Source organism: Pseudochaenichthys georgianus, chromosome 3 (genome assembly GCF_902827115.2).
Source record: "Pseudochaenichthys georgianus chromosome 3, fPseGeo1.2, whole genome shotgun sequence".
Lineage (NCBI taxonomy): Eukaryota > Metazoa > Chordata > Actinopteri > Perciformes > Channichthyidae > Pseudochaenichthys > Pseudochaenichthys georgianus.
Window position 1 is genome coordinate 19,221,927 of NC_047505.1, and position 20,328 is coordinate 19,242,254.

Consider the following 20,328-nt stretch of genomic DNA (forward strand, 5'->3'; position numbering starts at 1 on the left):
TATAACCACACAAAAAGGCTGTTCTATATATATATATATATATATATATATATATATTTTATATCTATTCAAGACCTGTGAGTTTTGGGACATTGCTTTTGTTAGTTTTTTCTCAAATCTCTGAAACAATCATGTTAAAGAACTGCCTTTCCCAATATGATACTATCCACATAAGATGAGCTTTTCAGCTAGACACTAGGTTTGTCTCTCTGCCATTTGGTGCAGGCAGTTCAAATACTCCATATTTAGAGGTAGGCTAGAAACAGCTGTCATTTATTGGAAGTGGTGAGACTGAGTCCAACTAAACCTAAAAGAAAAGTGAATAAAAGAAGCTTAAAAAAACATCGGCAGAGTGGGCTGTGATTCTCTGTGGATTCATCATTTTTAGAGAGGTATTTTATATTAAATGTTGTCCTTTGTTTCAGTGTGCCACAGTGACGCGTCCTAAAACCCGGAAGTAAGCTGCGCATGGGTTCCTTCGACAAACAACCAATGCAATTTCTCCATAGGATTTTGGAAAATTGCTCGAGATAAGGTCTGTGGTTGACAAACATTTAATTTTCGAATCATAAATATAATCAATAGATTTATGATCGATAGATTTATGATTCGAAATTTACAAAAGTAGGGTAGACGTGATCCGTCTCTTAAATGTGTGTCAACCACAGACATTATTTCGCGCTATTTTCCAAAATCCTATGGAGAAATTGCATTGTTTTTTTGTCGAATGAACCCATGCGCAGCTTACTTCCGGGTTTTAGGACGCGTCACTAAGGCACTCAATATCGATTTGTGCAGCTTTAAGTCAGCAATTTTAACTCCATTCATTTAAAATCCAATGTTCTATTGTGCAGAGAAAAACACAATAGAAAAGATAACTTGGGTAATTGGACTTGTCTCACCATTTTAGCAAAACACATTATTCCTTATTAATGCTGCAACTGAAACACTTCTTCCATAGGCTTTAGCAGAAGCAGGACATTCATGTGTGTTTGAGAGCAAGAGAGATTTTATGACTTCAGTTCAAATTACACACCGATCACTGACAGTGATGTGTGATCTACACCCTCATTTTCATTCTGAGTGACAATCTCTTCTTCCCCATCTACTGCTCACACAGCCTCTGTGTGTGTGAGTGTGTTTGTTCTCCATCTGTGCTGCAAGCTCATGCCTCGAGGCTCCCTCTCCCTGTGTCTTTGTCTGAAATTAATGCAGGTGTTGCTTGTATCCAGGCCAACAAAATGCACTGTAAATGGATTTCACATAAAGCATGGGGCCGAGTTGATGCCAACTGTGCTTCAGATGGTACATTATAATGTCTCCAGCATGTTTTCAGTAGACACATTGAAGGAATGGTGAATGTATACTACCCCTGTGTGTGTGTGTGTGTGTGTGTGTGTGTGTGTGTGTGTGTGTGTGTGTGTGTGTGTGTGTGTGTGTGTGTGTGTGTGTGTGTGTGTGTGTGTGTGTGTGTGTGTGTGTGTGTGTGTGTGTGTGTGTGTGTGTGTGTGTGTGTGTGTGTGGGCACCCCAGTGATTTACAAGTTTGCTTTTCCATTAGAGACTGCACCTTTTTTCCGAGATTGTTGTCGTGGTCAATATGAAGCCTTCCATTTACCCCCCCTGCACTTATGGAGCCTGTCATTCAGAGTGATTGACAGCCAGTCCGTTAAAGGAGAGAACTCTATTGGTTATAGGCCACTTACTTATGCCCATGTGCGAAGTACATCTGCCGTGTTCATTTAGGAATGGATTGTGTGGAACACTTGTGTGAAAATAGGTTTCTTTTTAAAACAAGTCTGTGGTGATTTTTTCACCATTTCTAAAATACAACCACTTTCAGATATATCATTCTGATACACCATTTCTTACATCAGTAAAACAAATTCTTATTGGTTTGTGGTCTCCATCTCTGTGTTCAAGTCTTCCTCACAACCAAATACATTTAATTTTGTACATTTTTGTTCCATTTAGAGAAAAATATACAATAATGCAGAGCATTGTAAAAGGCTTGGCCACCTTGTGATTGACAGGTCACTACCACACATTGTTATTTCGGTTTTTCCGTGGTCTGTTTTTCATCTCATAGCCTTAATCCTTTCAAAGATTTGTCTTAGTTCATGAGAGTTAATGGTAACATTTGCCCGTTTAAAATGTTATGCTCAGCATTCGATTGTATTTAGCTCCACCTTCTCGCAGTATCATTGTTACATATAGTTCCAAAAAACAAAGAGGGTGATGGCCAAAATGGTGGTCAACAAAACAGTGATGCAATGGTGACTACGCCCACTTGTTATACAGTCTTTGTGACTATCTCTACCTTTATTAACTGGATCGTTACACAAGTGTGTACTGTTCCAACTTTCATCAATCCTGCATGAAGTATCCAAAGGCCTTTTGTTACTCTCAGACTTAAACATGATGAATCCAAACATCAGTATGCTAGCATTACTGATGTTTTCTTTTTGATAAAAGCCTCTCTGGACTTAGGTTCCTTTTACAGAGCTGCTTACTTGACTGTACACTCTCTTTTGCTTGTCTGTGTTTTTGGCCATCCAAAGGCCTAGCTTATGATCTCGCCGATCCATACGTCTCATTGTCTCTTTCTGTCGTATCCCTGCACCCGTTCCCTCTGTGTTCCCAGGGTGTTATCCAGGATGTGAAGCTGATATTCGCTCCAAACGGCTACATCACGCAGTGCCCCAACCTTAACCGCAGTGAGTATCATGATGACATAGAGGCACATAGTGTTCCCAACCCTCTCCGAGAGTAAAAAGTTGAATTTTAGAAAATAACACGCCCCATTACTGTGTACCTCTTATCAAATTGGACTATAATAAGCCATGTGTCAGCTGGTGGTGACCTCTCCCTGCTGATCGCAAACAATGTTCCCTTCATTTTATCTTCATGTTGCTGTAATTCAGATTCAGTGCAGCGTTCTTTCTCCCCGCCTTCTTTCTCCATCTGTTTGCTGTCAAACTGATGGAGATACAAGGCCACCGCTGTGGCACTCTCTCTGTTTCTGATCAATAAGGCATGTCATCACACCTTGTCGCTTTATTATTGATACTAATACCAGACACATGACTTAGACAAAGAGTCAACAGATGTGTTAGGCTTCCGTTTCTGTTTGCCACTCTGTTTCTCTCCTATCTAAATACTTCCCTTTTTCTTCTTCTCTTTGTATCTGTCTTGGTGATTTCCTTTTCCTCCATTGAGCCTGTCCGACCTGCAGTGATTTCCTGAGCCTGGTGCAAGGCATCATGGACCTTCAGGACATACTGGCCAAGATGACCCTGAAGGTAACACAAAGGAATGACCCCCAACAAAGACTGTTTAACAATTTCATAGATTTATAATGTGCTCAAAAGGTATATTTATGCTCTTTAGTAGACTTTAGAGATAAAAGAAAAAAACACTTAATATGCATAAAGTTGTCAGTGTTATGAAATATTTAAAGCTAAAGGATCCACTTTCTCAGTTGGAGCTGTCATGTAAATACATAAATATATGAAAATGAATACATAACTTCCTTCTCCACTACAGCCGGAGGCAGCTGAATCCTTTGATTTATTTTCTGCCTTCATTGAAGTGCGTTGTTTCCTCTAAAGTCAGTATCTCATTTTTAGAAGTTATTATTGGGAAACAAAAACAAAATGAATACAAATCATGTCTTTAGAAAATATCATTCTTTTGCCATTTATTATTGTGTGCAAGGATTAAGGGGGGTTTAAAAGGACCACAAAATAACACGAAAGCATATCAATGTGCGGAAAAGTGGGAACAGTAAACAGACAATTACTTGGTCCAAGAAGTTCCCACATTATTTATTGTCAGCGTTTTGTTTTCTGCAGTCTGAATTTCGAGTGATGGATGAATAAAACGTGTTTTTCCTTTGAAAAACGATTTCAGAGGGAAATGTGAATGAAATCATCAAAGAGTAGAGCGTGACCTTGTGAATCGAAATGACAAAACAACCTCAACTCAATGTCCACTTGCTTGTCGGGGAACTTTTGACTGTTGAGTTTCAGGAACTGGAACTTCAGAGACCGTCATTTGAAGAAGAGCAGAAATGTGTTTTAGGGAGAAAATCGTAAGCTTAAGTTTGAGGATGTAAGTGCCTTTATAGCTTTTGGATATATTTCACATGAGTTACCAACAATAACGTGGATAACATATTGTATGTCCTTTTGATTCAAATAAGAAGATGATCAATCTCCACGTTTATATATTGTTAGCAGCCTGACAAACGTTACCCTTCAAACCAACTAAGGATAAGCTAAGAACACGTCAGTGCTATGATAAAGCAGATTAAAACACCCTGTGGTAATATTTAGTAGTCTGGTTTTGTTACCTATTGATCTTGCTTAGACATAAAGTATTTGTCACTCTCTATGACTTGCCCCTTACGTCCAATTTGGGTACTTTCAATTTTTAAAGCGACCTTTTTATGCTTCATGGGGTTTTCCATTTCCTGTCCTGTAGTGTGTTATAAAGCTTTTTGTGCATGTTAACGGTCTACAAAGGCTAACATCCAAGGTTGAAGCCAGAGGGAGTTTATCTATATACTCCCCCACCTGCCTGAAACGCCTTAGTTGGACTTCTTTGTTTCCTCCCTAACACTAACACTCATACTTCTATTGGCTAGCGCTCCAACATATAGTACGTGATAGGCTTAGGGACGGGCCGTCTCTAAGAGGCGGACCAATCACAACAGAGCCGGCCAGCTACCAATCAGAGCAGACTGGACTCTGGTTTCAGACACAGGGTTAAAAGAGGTGCTAGGCAGAGGCAGTATAATCATTATTATTCATAAATAATGTCACAGGAGAAGCACAAAATACAAACATCAACCTGAAAATGAGCATAATATACAAATGTATTGATTGTATAATATTGCATTTTAATTTAGTAATTAAGCTTGCTCCTGAATTTCACAAAAATGATCTATGAATATCTGATAGTGGTTTTTTTAGTATCGCTGTTATTGTGACACTATCCCTTTCATGACACGCATACACACACATAGTGTATGATGGACAGATACATTCATGGTTCTGGAAGATGTCAGGTAAAGGCAACTGAAAAGGCACAACAGGAGGCTAACAGGTGGTGTGCATTCTGCAGTGGAGCCATAGGGGAGAGCTTGAACCATTGTTGAGACTACACATCTGCATATATGTGTGTGAGTGTAATTCACTGCGTGTGTGCATGTGAGTGAGCGCCTATTTCTACGTGCATGAGTGAGTGCTATCAGGTGGGAGTGAATGAAGCGAGGACATCTCAGCGGGCGAGTGAGCTATAGAATAATTTTGGGTGTGAATAAGGGTGAAATGAAGAACATTACCCTACCGCTGTGTCCGTGCATCATCCTTCACATGAGCACACCTTGAGTTATTGCCACCTGACCTCATTGCTCACACGGGCGGGATGCAGTCATCTCCAGCGTTAAATGGCTCTCTGCCATTCTGCTGTGGAGAGAAATGAGGAATTCAGCATGAGGTGAATACGTGCTCAGCCCTGACTGTGTCATGTCAAGGCAAGACGAGATGAAAGTAAGATATGCTCAATGGGAGAATGTGCGGGTGTTATACTTGTGTGTTTGTGAGAGGAAGCAATATTACAGGTTTATGCCAACAAATGTAGAAATCAACATGAAGGATTAATACAGACACCAATTAACTATATATTTTTTATCTTTCAAAGGTTAGTTCAGCCTAATACAAAATAAAAGTGTTCTCATTAACATCCAGTACTGTAGCTTAGATGTCTGCTTACACCTTGATTGTGATCTTAACAACATTAAGCAATGCTCAATATCAACAGCAACGCCCCCTTAAGACTGAGTGTCCCTGTTCATTTGGATAATCAATTTAGTCTTCAACAGATTTAGACATTTGATCGTGTGTTTGTTTCATTGTTACAGCAAATGTATGATAATTACTTGGCAGCAGATAACCCATTTATAAATTACAAACAACATCTACCTAATTACTCGTTGGCCCAAGACTGATTCATTCTGGCCCCAGAACCCACACATGCGTGACTTCAGAAAGGCAGGCAAATGAATAAGATTAAAGCTAATAAATGCACCTTTTCCATCGCCACCATTCATTTAGACTTTGTGTTTAGCTGTTATTTTATTATTTCACACATGTCTCTCTGCCTCATGTGTCTACCGGAGGAGATACATGCCTATTAGCCTGTGACTCCTGTGAGCGATATCACTGTGCCATTTGATGCTGGCGTTGTACAGGATAGGTATTCCTCCGTGGTGGCTCTAGGCAGCCTCCCAGTCTTTGAAATTGTATTTCAAACATTTTGTTTAGGGCTTTGACAGGACACATCTCTACCGCTCAAAGCTCACGCAGTTCCACAGGAGCCCGATGGGACTCCTCTAAATGAAGCAAAAAGCCTCTGTGATTTTTCTATTTTACTGAAAAGACTATCATTCCACAGAGAGCCCTCCCTGTTTGACTCTGTGGCCTGGGCAGGTCTCAGAGGAGTGGAGAGGGCGGAGGAAGAGTGGCAGAGCGGCATTGAGGGTCTTAAGTGGGCCTACAATTTATGAGTTGACCGACGCTGCTCAGATCAATTGAACCTTTGAATTCCCCTACCTGTCCGCCTTCGAAACAGCACTGCGATGGTTTCTGTGAGGGTCAGAAAGTACTAATCTCTTTTATAGATGTATGAATGGATGTGGTACTGGTGTCTTATTCTAACTCGGCAGCATCTACTCAAGGCTGAAAGTAAGCTTTGATGGATGAAGTGGCCTAACAGATAAATAACTCTTTGGATAAGAAGTGTGAACATCAGATGAATGCCAACTGAACCTTGAGGCTAGTGGATTTTCAACAGAAAAGGTTGTTAAAAAGACAATTATATTTATTTCTAAGTAACAAGATACTGCACACGGTTACTTTGAGGGACTTGTGGGATCAAACACATCACATGGTAATTGCCAGAGTATCCCCATTACTGAAATATCATTTTGAAGACTTCCTGCACCAGGAACGTTTCTATTCAGTAATTATAGGATATGCATTTAGAGAGGAACACCTCACTTACAATTTCTGATCAACAAATTAAGGAATCGTTTTGAATGTTTGCAAAGTCACCATTTCAAAATGTTGACAGACCTTGTATTTCATTTCTCGTTCCGACAGTAGCTGTTCTTGCAACATGATACACACTTGTAGCAACTAAAGCATGACTCATATATTTTTGTGTTAATGTTTCGTCACTCACAATACTTGGTGAGGATGAGGTCGAGTTGTGGTCTTGGTTGATATTGGAAAGGGTTCGAGTCTTAGAGCACGAGGTCTGGACTTGCCTAATCAATTAACATTTAACCAAAACCCAGGTATTTCCTTTCAAAACATACTTAACAAAACAAGAGTCGAATATATAAACATATGTTTGAAGAGAAACGTTTGTAAAATCCTAATTTGAATGTAATCCTTGTTGATGCAAACTACCCTCTGTGACACTTCGTCAAGTTCAAGGCGCATCACTTTTGTCGAGAAATAACCGTGGAGAGTGATGAGCATGAAGTAAGCCGCAGAGGAAGGGCTGATCAGTGTGTGGGAATAAAAGAGGATCCAGGCAGGATCGGGGCTGTCAGACCTGTCTGTCACTCTTCAGAAGATCATAGCCTGAGGTCTGGAGCATGAGCCGAATGATGATCACTTATACTATGTGCCCTTCTAATCTTCTAATGAGGGGCTCCCAGCAGAGCAGCTCTCTGTGAAACCGACCAGTACACGCCAGAGGGCTAGGGGGGGGCGGTGGTGGTGGAGCCTGCATGCACACTTTTGATTCGGTTTTGTGACTCCGGTGATTCTGTGCTCGTCTTCAGTTGAACTACGCAGAGACGAGGCTGACCCAATTGGAGGGCTGTCACTGCGAGAGGACCTGCAGCGCCAACGGCCTGGTCTACAGGGATAAGGAGCTGTGGGTGGAGCCCGAGAACTGCAGGAACTGTGCATGTTCGGTGAGTGTCACCCCACCCCCATACACTGTCTCCATCCTATCTAAGTCAAGTATTTACATGCAACTAGCACACATCACAAATTCAACTTAAGGGGTTTAACATTCTGCATGGAACACCTTCTTTCCTTAGACCCTTTGATTTGGGTGAAGAAGAAATACAAAAAAATCCCTCGGAACATTTTGAAGAAAGCTCAGGAAGAAATACATGATTGCAAATAATAATAATAATAATTCATTTATTTTATATATTTTATATAGGCGCCTTTCAAGGCTCTCAAGGTCGCCGTACAAACACATACAAAACAAGATACACACATAGATATCATGTGTACAAATTGAGCAATTGAATCTATCATGAGGTGAACAGGTTTTCTGGATAAATGATTGTCCGTATCTTGACAGGGAGCAACATTAGTTAAAGTCCCCTTTTTTATTCACCCTTAGGTAGCTTTGGGATGATTACATTTGTCGTTATCCATACTATTTGACCGCACCTTTATTTCAAAGTAAATTTGGGCATTTGCCATCTTATTGACAATAGAAAGAATAATAGTAGCAGTCAGCAGTAAAGGCCCTGTCACACTGTCCCGAAATTGACACCCGATGGACACACGATAAAGGAAATGTTCAAATTCGGCTGTGATCGTAGCAACATCGGGCCGTTCGTGAGGGCATCTTAAGCCATCGTATGACCACTGGTGGAGTTTCTCAGGCTCCGGCAGCAACTTCGTGAGCGGAGGCAAAATCTTTGGCATGCCAAAAAATTGCCGAAGGACCTTGCGAAGGTTCATTTTCGTGTTGAATTCGTGTGTGAATTTTGCCCTTCGTAAGGCCATCGTGAGGGCATCTTGTTATCATCGGTGCCATCGGGCATTCGCCCCGATCAGAGTGAGGGCGAATGCACCGATGATAACACGAAGATGACACGATTTGACAAGATGCCCTCACGAGTGCCTTACGAAGTTGCCGCTCACGAAGTTGCTGCCGGAGCCTGAGAAACTCCACCGGCGGTCATACGATGGCTTAGATGCCCTCACGAATGGCCCGATGTTGCTACGATCACAGCCGAATTTGAACATTTCCTTTATCGTGTGTCCATCGGGTGTCAATTTCGGGACAGTGTGACAGGGCCTTTAACAAGCGCCCCCTAATAAGCGCCCTCTAATAAGCCTCTCAGCCCGGCACTCATACCTACAGTAGGAGTCAGAATTTGAAATGTGATGAATCAGGCCAAACCGAGGCCCCAGGGGAATTAGACTCGCGGCATCATTGCACATCAAGCACAGGGTGGAGTTTAGTCTGATTTCCTCCTGTGGACATGCTGACAACTGATAACCGCTGCGTCCTGGGGGAATCATTTCCGATGACTCATGAAATGAAGAGGTGCTCGCAGAGAGAGATATCAGCCTCAAAAATGAAGGCAGTCCTTCAGGGCCTGAATAACTACCTGATATCAGCATGAGGCTAAGTTAGGGTATCCGCTATCCAGTGCTCAGTGATGAATCTGTTATCTTATTTCATTGAATTTAAAATATATATATATCTACTTTAAATATAATAGCTTCCAGTTTATGATGGTTTTATTCGCATGGTGTAATCATTAGCCATTGCAGGGTTTGGATGTACAGTAAGCTGCATTGGATCAGATCACACTGCATGTGTTATATGTTTTTGGTTAGGGGTAAAACGTGTTACAGCTCCATGAGTGTATTTGTATGAACAAATTGAAGTGGAGACACACAAAGAAGTAGGAAACATGTTAAGTGTGGAGTTTTTAGCAGTGCTACCGGAAAAAGCCGTATGTTCACTGCAAGCTTTGGATTTTTGCTGCAGATTACATGTTTTATGTTAAAAAGGAAATCCTTCTCTTACAGAATGGTGTGGTGGAGTGTCGCAGGATTTTCTGTCCTCCAGCAAACTGCTCAGAGGACTCGCTGCCTGTACACGTTGATGGGACTTGCTGCAAGAAATGCAGACGTAAGTATCACCAGGCCGCACATATATAGATCAAGCAGAAAGCAGAAGACATATTCTCAACCAAACCTGTGAAAACCACCTCTGCTTGTGTGCAAAAACACATTTTCCAACACACAAATAAGCGCTGGTTTATATTCAATAACCTTCATGTTGCTCTGTCTACAGCATGGCCTTAACCATATATAATACTTTGGAACCAGAAGTGCTGTCATTTCTCTATTTCTTGAAAATCAATTCCTCTCCAATTATTTGTATTTATCAATACATGTAAAACTTTAACTAACGAAAATACTAAGACCTTAATTGTCTAGGCATTTTAGGAGAGAGTGACATTAACATAGGTTGTTGATATCTATATTTATTTCTAAGTTTGCACCATGGCTGCCTGTCGATGTAAAAAACATTGTTTCAAGGTAATGACAAAACATTTTTGAAAACCTCAAACAGGGTTTTTTCCAGCTTTGTTTAGGAGTTTCTTAACATGCAAAAAAGAATGAATTTATCTGAAAAATAAAAACAATGGTGATTGATTAGTTATCAAGTTATGTTTTTGCTTATGTATCTCAGGTTTAAAACTAGAACCAACTAGAACCACTGAAAAAACAAGAGAGCTGATATTCTGCTGGCCTGGTGAAAACAGAAAATGCATGAGCAAGAATCACAGTCGACTGATTTTCATAGAAGCAGATATGGAAACCCTATTTCTGGTATAGAGCACACAGGGGTCTGCTCACAGATGCACGGACAACTCTATATCTTGCTATACTGCAAAAACACGGAATCCCTGATGGATAGTTAGTCTTTGAGTAATTTCAGCCCTGCTCTGCCTCCCTCCGTCCCCGCCACTCGCATCTTCTTCTTCCTCTTCCTCCCCTGTGAACATCAGAGCTCTGGCACAGAAGAACGATGAAGCAGCGTTCCACAGCTTGCGACTGAGCACTCCATAGTTCGGCACCCTGGAAGGGACTTCATATCAAATGCTTCATTTCCCCCCTGCTTTATCACCAAAGGAATATGCAGAAGTGTCTCCACTGTTGTATTCTAAATGTGCTGTTACAGCTCCTCTCCGCTATGCACACAAGCCAAGATCAACTTTGTTTCTGACACAAATTAAATATGCTGAACTTCGGGATGGATTTTCTTTTGTTCTACTGTATACCTTTATATATTGTTATTTTAGCTTTTATATGCCTTCGTGCCCACAGCGAGATGCACCTACATGGGCCAGAACTTTTCCGAAGGCCAGCGCTTTTCATCCAGGAGCTGCAGGGAATGCAAGGTAACATTTCTACTTCATTTCAACAATTCTTTCCCCATTAGTTGGCCTCCACGCTTGATCATATATACCATGCAGCCCTTGTGAGCTAACTGCATGGTGGACGGCTCGCTGTGTTATTCAATTAGCCAGCAGGCTATATTAGTTTTCCATCCCTCCCCCAATCTGTTCAATCTGCCTTTTTTGTTCTCGCTAATGGCGTGATAGCCAGGTAATTAAATTAACTTATTAACGCAGCAACACAAAGGCCTGATTTTATTACAAGCTTCATCACTGCATGCATTATAATTGGAATTCTTGTTCCAGTTCACCATTGAACAGAGGTGAGCTTTCTTCACTGAGAAGTCATTTATCTCTAAATGCAATGTTTTTGGGAGAAAATGAGCTCTGTGTGCATCTAATTGGTTACAAATAGCCATACACTGGACTCATTATAAGCCTTCAGGCAACTCGAAACATCATTATATTGTTTGTACGCTTTGTTTGCATTGACATATGGATAGCAAAAATTCAATAACGTGCTTTAACCACTAGGCGGTGCACACAAGGTACACACAGCCATAATAACTTTGTATTATTAGTGTAGGACACATTTTATTCATGCTTTCACATAATTTTACAGCATATTGCTATACTATTTCAGACTCAGTATTTACATTCTTACATTCAAAGAAAATCAGTAATATCTTAAAAACTACAGTCCTTTTATATCAGCTGTGCACCGTTATGGTGTAAATATAACCTATCTATGAATTAGATCAAATGTAAAAGTCAGCCGAATTAGTGTTGATACTGCAAGGAGACGTATTGTGTGAAGAGAAATTGAAGATGTTGTTTAATTGTTGAATATATTTATGATCCACGTCAAGTATTCAGTTTCGGCGGCATTTTCTCAGTTTTTCCAAAGGTCTTCTCATCAGGGCTCTCTAAATAAAGAACTACGGCAGATCTGTAATATACAATGCAGCCGAACCGTGTATTACAATGCCGTTATGTGATGACTTTCAAAGAGAAAAGCAAGAACACTCGGAATTAAGTATTATTTTATTCTTTTAAAATGTTTTCCGGATTTCATATCATATAAACACCAAATCCCAGCATGCATTGCGGCTAAAACATCCAATAAGCGAGCTTAAAACCATAGCTGAGGATCTTGGGTAATCGCTCGAAATGCCTACGTCTGTTTCCGGTTATTTTTATTTTGAAATTCAGTTCCTGACGGACGCCAAAAAAGCCCGAGATTATGGAATTAAACCAATAAATAAAAGCAAGGATAATTGAGTGTTATTGGTGAGTAAATAACAGTGTGTTATTTTGAAAAGAATAACAAATTAGAAGGAAAGAAAAGATTTAAAAAATACAGATTTCAGTATCCTGAGGCTCTGAGCCCCATTTATTTTCCTCACAGACGGCAACAAAAGTCCGAAATTATACGATTTAAAATAAAAGCAATAACTGTGGCTTGATATTGAGTAAGAACATGTTTTTATGAACCACACAGCTTCCGGTCTTCCTCGACCCGACCGCAGAAAAATACGTGCTGCAGGCAGTAGAAATACATTGCTTTTAAAATCGTGCTGTGCAACACGAAAAAAAGGGGCAAATCGTGTTGGTGAACACGAATCAATAGATTAAAAATCGTGTTGGTGAACACGAAATGCCGTGAGACTGGGTTGGGATAGCACAGATAGATGAATAAGAATGGTGGTTATCACGCTCTGTGGATAAGTAACACTCAGCATTACTAAAACACTCACTCTTGGCTAGGTCCCTTCACTTATGGCATTATTGATCTCATCTTGGCTGCCAGACATGATATAATAATAATGAGACACTGAGCAATACTGTAATTGGTTCAGAAGCCATCAAGTCCTGAAAAAATATCTGGAGCTCTAACTTTATTTGTCTCTCTTCAAAGCTTGATAGAATATTGGAGAGGGTTTCAGAGATGGAAAGAAAACGTTGCTAATAGTTGAGCATTCTGAAGTGCTAAGCCATTTGCCACAGTTAGCAGAATGCTAAAACAGTATATAGTAGGCTATGAGAGAGAATTGTGCTAACAGTTTACTATTCTGTTAAGCTCTAAGCCATAGGCTATAGCAGAATGCTAACACAGTAGATAGTATGTGAGAGAGTGTTGCCAAGAGAGGCTTAAGCCTTTGGATTCAAAAGCAGAAGGCTCAAGTTTAGCCTTTCGCTCCCATTGCCAAGAAAGAGAGTTTGCTATTAGCTTAGCCGCTAATCTATTGTATGCTCTAATAGCTATATTTCCAGTTGGATATGTTGGTCTTGTATCAGGCTTTCATTGGAGGAATGTGCACGTGTACATCTGTAGAATAGCCAATGGAACGCCCTCTCTCTGACATAAGCTGCTATTGGCCAAAGTCGCCAGACATTTGGCTATATTTGTTTTTTAAAGCAGAAAAACAAAGCCAGGTGAAGGTGCTGTCGCCTCTCTCATGGGGTACTGTAATTAAAATATGCTCAGTGAAAAGATTGGTACTATTAAAAGATTACACGAGGAAGCCGTTACAATGATGCCTAGAATAGCATGACATTGAAATAAGTTGTGAAGGGGATATCTTACAGATTTGAGTCAATACTGCCGACCTTGAGAGGTATCGCTGGGACCATCAGAGCGCTGACAGACCGGCTGCTATGGTTGCGTTGTCTGCTATTTGTATTAAAGGCCCAGGGGAAGATAATACAGGGTTCGATCTGCCATTGTTTTGTTTCTATAGTGGCTCATATCTGCACTTTACCTGCTATCTGAAATGATGCCTTTTTTTCTAAATGTGAGCATGAATATACAGCCATTACATTTCACCCTCTCTTTCCTAAACACAAATCATGTAAAACATCCTTTTAACTTTGGCTTTGGTTTTATTTATTTCAAAAGCAGTGTTCACCCCAGCATTAAATTGGGTTGTTTTGCTTCTGTCCTCTCCTCTCAGAATGGCCTGATGGTGAAAGTCACAGAAACTTGTCCAGAGCTTAACTGCACTGTCAGTGAACAGATCCTACCAGATGGCCGATGCTGCAATGTTTGTACAGGTATGTCTCTCTGCTTAATACACTATCCTCAGTTGCATGAATCTGTCTTTCTTTGGACGGGCACGCACCAATCCCCTGCCACTGCGAGGAGTAAACAAAGCCAGCCTGCCGGTTTCTGAATCAGGCTGTGCCTCTACAATAATTCAGTTTCTCTTCCTATCCACTGGGAACGGGTGCTTCTTGGCTGGGATACCTATCAGAGCAGATTGGTCCGCCTTCTATAGAGCACCTGCTATGCCAATTTGCCTGAACCCCCCCTGCTTTGGCAGGGAGGTACTACAGGGTAAATAGCCACCGGTAATTCAGTAAATACATTGAATAAACAAACTGCAGGGGGCTGTCAGCTATAGAGCGATAATGAAAGAAACCTGCGACAGGTTCTGAGCGAAGGGAAATTGGCCTTTTATTTGGATGAATTGAAGGGGGGAAAAAGGGAAGAAGATGGGAAAGGGAAAGTGAAGAGCAAAAAGCAAATGAGAGGAAGGGAAGATGAAAAGAAAGGTAAGGAAATGAGGAGAGAGAAAAGATAAAGGGAAGAGAGCAGCGGAAGATAAGAATGGAGAAAGATCAAGACTTGTTAAAAAGAGAAGAAAGAGAGAAGAGGAGGTGACAAATGTTTTAGAGTACAGAGGAGAGGAGTATAGCCGAGAGGAGAGTTTGAGCAGTAAGTGCTAACAATTAAAGATTGATCACACTCACAGTGCCTCTTCACTACATCCCCCCCTTCTTCTCTCACAGACGCTCACGATCTCTAAAGCTCAGAGCCGGTCATTATTTCCTAATCAACACCAGTCCTCTTCTCCACTTTGTGGCTCACCACTTTGGCTCCACTCTGATATTTACATGTATCACGCTGGCTTTGCTAAATCGCCAATTACACAACTGCCCCTAAGAATTTTACTAATAGCGGTCTGTGAATGTGTATTGTATTTCAATAATCCATATATCAAAGCCTCAACTGCACACACTCACAAATATGTGTTATTCCTTGTGTAATCAGTCCCTTTACATCTGTCCACGGCTAAGTGCGGAGCGCATGCACATGGTGGAGGAAGAGTAATTCAGAGAGAGCTCTATCCTCAGTAATGACTCCCCTGGCCACCTGCCTGTCAAGGCTTTTATGTGCAGCCAGTCTGTCTGTCATTACAGGACATCATGGCCTACATCAGATCATACTTATTGAGCGGGAGCCAATCACCTATATCTGCTTGCCTGTCTGTCTGCTTTCTTATCTAAGCAGACTGATTCTCAGTACAATTCATTTCACATGTATGTACCAGTCTATGGTATGTACACGTGCAGGTTCATTCTGGTTTGATCCAGGTTCAACAAAAGGCTGGCGCTGTGCAGGCAGTGCAGGGTAGGGCTGCACAACCATATATTCACTGAGATGTCACCCAAGGCAATAAACATGACACTAAGAACTGGGATAATCCATTGAGGGATTTTTTTTGTACTTAGTAAAAAGAGAATACCAGTAAAACAAATGCTCTTTGTAACTAAACTATCTTTAACTAACGATACCTTTGTTGTTTTAATGATTTCAGATGTAGATTAAAGTAGACACAAGCCAGTATCTGCTCATTTACCGCAAGTTGTTTAATTTGTGCTTGCCTTATTTATTATGCATATTGTGCAGCCCTATCATTTTCAGGTTTCATGATTTTATTTTGTGCCTCTTATGTGACATGTTTCCATGCTTTAATGTTCAATAAGGGCTTTATTTTCCTCATACTGCCTGTGCTGCAGCACCTCTTTTCACCCTCTGCCTGAAACAACCTGATTGGTTAGCTGGCAATCTCTGTCATAATTTGTCAACCACTTAAGCCCCTGTCACACTGTCCCGAAATTGACACCCGATGGACACACGAATATGGAATTGTGAATTTCGCACGAAGATGGCCCCGAACCACACACGAAGGCAACATTTACATTACATTTAAGACATACAACTGCAATGAAAGTACCAAAAACAATTATGTTACAGTACTATGATACTGTACTGATATCTTCAGACTTTGTTCTTTACTTTATCCGTCTTTATGTAGAAAATATTACGTTTTCTCCGTAATGTTGTTTCCATAGCAACAACAACTTCCTGTCAACTGTCCTTCAAAATAATATATTATATCCTTTTTAGTTTCACAGAACACAAATTGGGTTATTTACATAATATGTTTACATGATTTTGTTGTGCAATAAAACAACCAGATGGACACACGATAAAGGAAATGTTCAAATTCGGCTGTGATCGTAGCAACATCGGGCCATTCGTGAGGGCATCTTAAGCCTTCGTATGATCGCCGGTGGAGTTTCTCAGGCTCCGGCAGCAACTTCGTGAGCGGAGGCCAAATCTTTGGCATGTCAAAAAATTGCCGAAGGACCTTGCGAAGGTTCATTTTCGTGTTGAATTCGTGTGTCAATTTTGCCCTTCGTAAGGCCATCGTGAGGGCATCTTGTTATCATCGGTGCCATCGGGCATTCGCCCCGATCAGAGTGAGTGTGAATGCACCGATGATAACACGAAGATGACACGATTTGACAAGATGCCCTCACGAGTGCCTTACGAAGTTGCCGCTCACGAAGTTGCTGCCGGAGCCTGAGAAACTCCACCGGCGGTCATACGATGGCTTAGATGCCCTCACGAATGGCCCGATGTTGCTACGATCACAGCCGAATTTGAACATTTCCTTTATCGTGTGTCCATCGGGTGTCAATTTCAGGACAGTGTGACAGGGGCTTTAGAGATATCTCGCTCCTTAGCCAATGACGTACAATGTGTTGAAGCATTAGCCAATATAAGTGTGAGTGTTGCATAGTGATGTCACTATGCCATATACATTTCAAAAAGGACTATAACAGCTTTCGGGCAGGGGGGGAGTCTGTGGGAAATAAACTCCGTCTTGGGAACTTTGGAATGTAAACCTTTGCATACATGCACAAAATCCTATAACACACTACAGGAAAGGGAAGACCCAAAAAAAAGCATAATAGTACCCCTTTAATCCCAGCATGTGCTTCAATAGCTTCAATACTTTACAGGTGGGGAGCCAGTTGGATCCTGATTTAGTGTCTTCTGTACTGCCGATTTCCATTGAGGAAACACTTATTTCCTGAAACCTTAAATGTGACTTATTGTGCCCAGAGACACTGTAAGAGAGTGTCAACAAATCTGAATGTCCATAGAAACCTCTCACACCCCTGCTGGAACTTGATCCACTTCTCCACTGTTGATCCATCTGTTCAATACATTCCTCAGCCGGTGGTTTCTCCCCAAGAGAGCTAAACATTTCCCTGCCACACTAAGCCGCCCAGCCTAAAGAACCTTATTCAGCTTTTCATTTGTGAAGAGATAATTGTTATATAACATTTAGCTGTGTACTCTTATTTTGAAACTGCTGTGTTGGACGCACAGACTCCTTTAGTGTCTTGTGGCTTAAGGCTTATTTTTGCCTGTTCTGTAAAACATCATGATGAATGAGAGAAAAACATTGGCAGAGTTAAAGAAAGTCAGATAGTGTTGCAGTCCTTCTTACATATTTGGTTATTTGACTTTTTTAGTAGCACTAAATCAACACAAAATACATGAAGAACACACTTTTACTCTATTTGCTCGACGGATTACATCCTCCGAGGTCTTCCTTCAAGTACAGCGTGTTGTGTCTGTGTATGTTATTTAAGTGGTGTGTGTACATGCTGCCATAAAAAGGCCCAACATTTTATTATGGCACAGACATTTTACTGCAGTCATAAACTTTATACATCAGGATTCTTGTCATCCACGGTATTGTGGGCTCCAGGCACAGGGTTGTGCATTTGTCTTCTTTTATCTCTCTGTACTGTCCAAAGTAGATGGAGACCTCCTTTGCCCTTCTCTTTCAGGTTATGACTTCTGCGCAGAGGGACTCATTTGTGGAGAAAACTCTGAATGTAAAAACCGGAATACTAAAGCAGAGTGTGAGTGCAAGAGCGGCTTTGCCTCCATCCACGGGGACTCGACTTACTGTGAAGGTAGGACTGCTGAAACTGAGCTGGGACTCATGTAAACGACTCATAATATCTATTACTTCCGGATGTTAAAAACAGTATGGCTGTGTGTCAGCGTTGAATTAATTGTTTGTGAGCATGTTTGTGCTGGGTGTGGGCCACAGATCGAGACTTTAACACACCAATTGGATATTAACAAACTGATTGTAGTATGTCGTAATGATGACTGGCTTTAAGGGGAACAAGGATTTGTCTGAGATATCCGTGATAAGTTGTGAACAGATAGCTGAACTTTTGTCATGGCATCAACAATCGATTAAATGGAATTGCGAGTTTTGAGAAGAGCAAGATCCTCTGAAAGATGTGATGTGATGATTTGTTAAATATGTGAGTATGTTTTAAGTTGGTTAGGGTCGATGGTAAGGTTACATTTAGGCAACACACCTAAGTCCTTTAGTTGCAGGACCTTTGGGTGTATAGTTCACTTGTTTAAATGTTACATTACTGCTGGCCATTTTTCATAGCATGCATTGAATATACTTTCAGCTATTAATCGTATAACCAGTTAGAAATGTACATTTTGAAACATTTTTTCATTGGGCTGCCACAGGCAAAGTTCTGTTTAGGTTGTCGTGAAAAAAAGCTCATAAGGTTTAACTATATCTTATTTTATATGTGAAGTAATATACATCTGGAAATATAACCCAGGTCTGTAATGTCAAGATGTCCATTTCATTTCACTGCATACTTTTGGCGGAATAATTATTTGTCTGTAGTGTCTGCTTCAACTCTTTTGGATTACATATTAGCAGAGTTTAAGGGGAACTTAGAGGGCAGTCTCTCTCCCGAGGAACAATCGTTGTCAGTTTTCTTCCAGTTAGCTGAATGTTGGATTTGGCTAAGTAAAAGCCCCAGTCGAAGGGTATTGGAGGCCTAGAGAACTTGTGATGGAACTAATGGCCTTATTTATTAAGATACTTGGGAGAGGCAGGCGGAGGATTGAAGGATTTGCTTGATGCTCGATGCAGTTGTCTTTGGGTCGAAGCCATGGCATTCACTAAATGAGGGGCCAGAACATTGCACACTGTATCTGTTTGATCAGTACGGTAAAGAGGTTTACCAAGAGCTCCACTTCCAATCCATGCACCATATGAGTGAGGGCTGGGAAACAATGATTGTTCAACTATGTAAATCAGGGAGACACGGCTGTGGTGGTATTATCCATGTTTGGGGGTTTGCTCCCTTAAGGCAGCTACAACTTATATTGTGAAAGGATTAGCTGGAATCCCTCTGTACAGTATGCTGATATTTGACATGGCTACATTTCCACCTCCTCTAACTTAAATTGGCTTAGGATAACATGTACTACACAGCAGACTCTGTCGATCTTCTTTTTTTCCAGTTGTATTTGAGCTATAAACAAAGCCCAGCAGTTTGACAATGTGCTGCTGATATCCCAAATAGATGTTTTGCCGAACAAATTAATGTCTCCTCTTGTACTTTATAAACCGGAGATTGTTCCTAAGCTGTCATTAAATGTGTCCATTATATCCTCATAAATGTTTTAATATGCAACTGAATGATTGAAGATGAGATTATTAACTTGTAATCAGAAGACTGTTTGAGGAGGGACCAGGGTATTCAAACACAAACCAGCTTGAGAGGTATTTATTGCACTCAGTTGTCAAACTCTGCCATAATTGTAATGTCTAATTATATTTGGCTGAGTTATTGTCCTCCAGCGTGTTTAGACAGAGAATCATTAGACATGTTTCAGTCCCTTATAAAACACATCAGACTTGTGAATACGCCTAATGGTGCATTCTGGAGTATGTATTTAACTTGATTAGATTATATTTATTTATTTATTGTCATTGCACAGTACTGAGTACTAAAACAACGCAATGCATGATGGTGAGTAAAACATACACCTTTACATCTGACAGATATAGACAAACTGAAATATTTACACTTTAAACAGTTTATAGTGTTAAACACATTATAGCTGTCATCATTCAGAGTACAACTGATAGCTGAGGGGAA

General features: G+C 40.7%; 1 protein-coding gene across 1 annotated transcript in view; it reads left to right on the forward strand.

The window, feature by feature from the left end:
- Positions 1 to 20,328, forward strand: part of LOC117468091 (protein kinase C-binding protein NELL1-like) — a 363,350-nt gene that overhangs the window by 101,605 nt on the left and 241,417 nt on the right. The window contains exons 6-12 of the mRNA XM_034112071.2: positions 2,644 to 2,716; positions 3,219 to 3,301; positions 7,858 to 7,992; positions 9,866 to 9,968; positions 11,174 to 11,247; positions 14,199 to 14,298; positions 18,181 to 18,309. Coding sequence (XP_033967962.1) covers positions 2,644 to 2,716; positions 3,219 to 3,301; positions 7,858 to 7,992; positions 9,866 to 9,968; positions 11,174 to 11,247; positions 14,199 to 14,298; positions 18,181 to 18,309 — 697 coding nt within the window. The remainder of the gene's footprint in view (positions 1 to 2,643; positions 2,717 to 3,218; positions 3,302 to 7,857; positions 7,993 to 9,865; positions 9,969 to 11,173; positions 11,248 to 14,198; positions 14,299 to 18,180; positions 18,310 to 20,328) is intronic.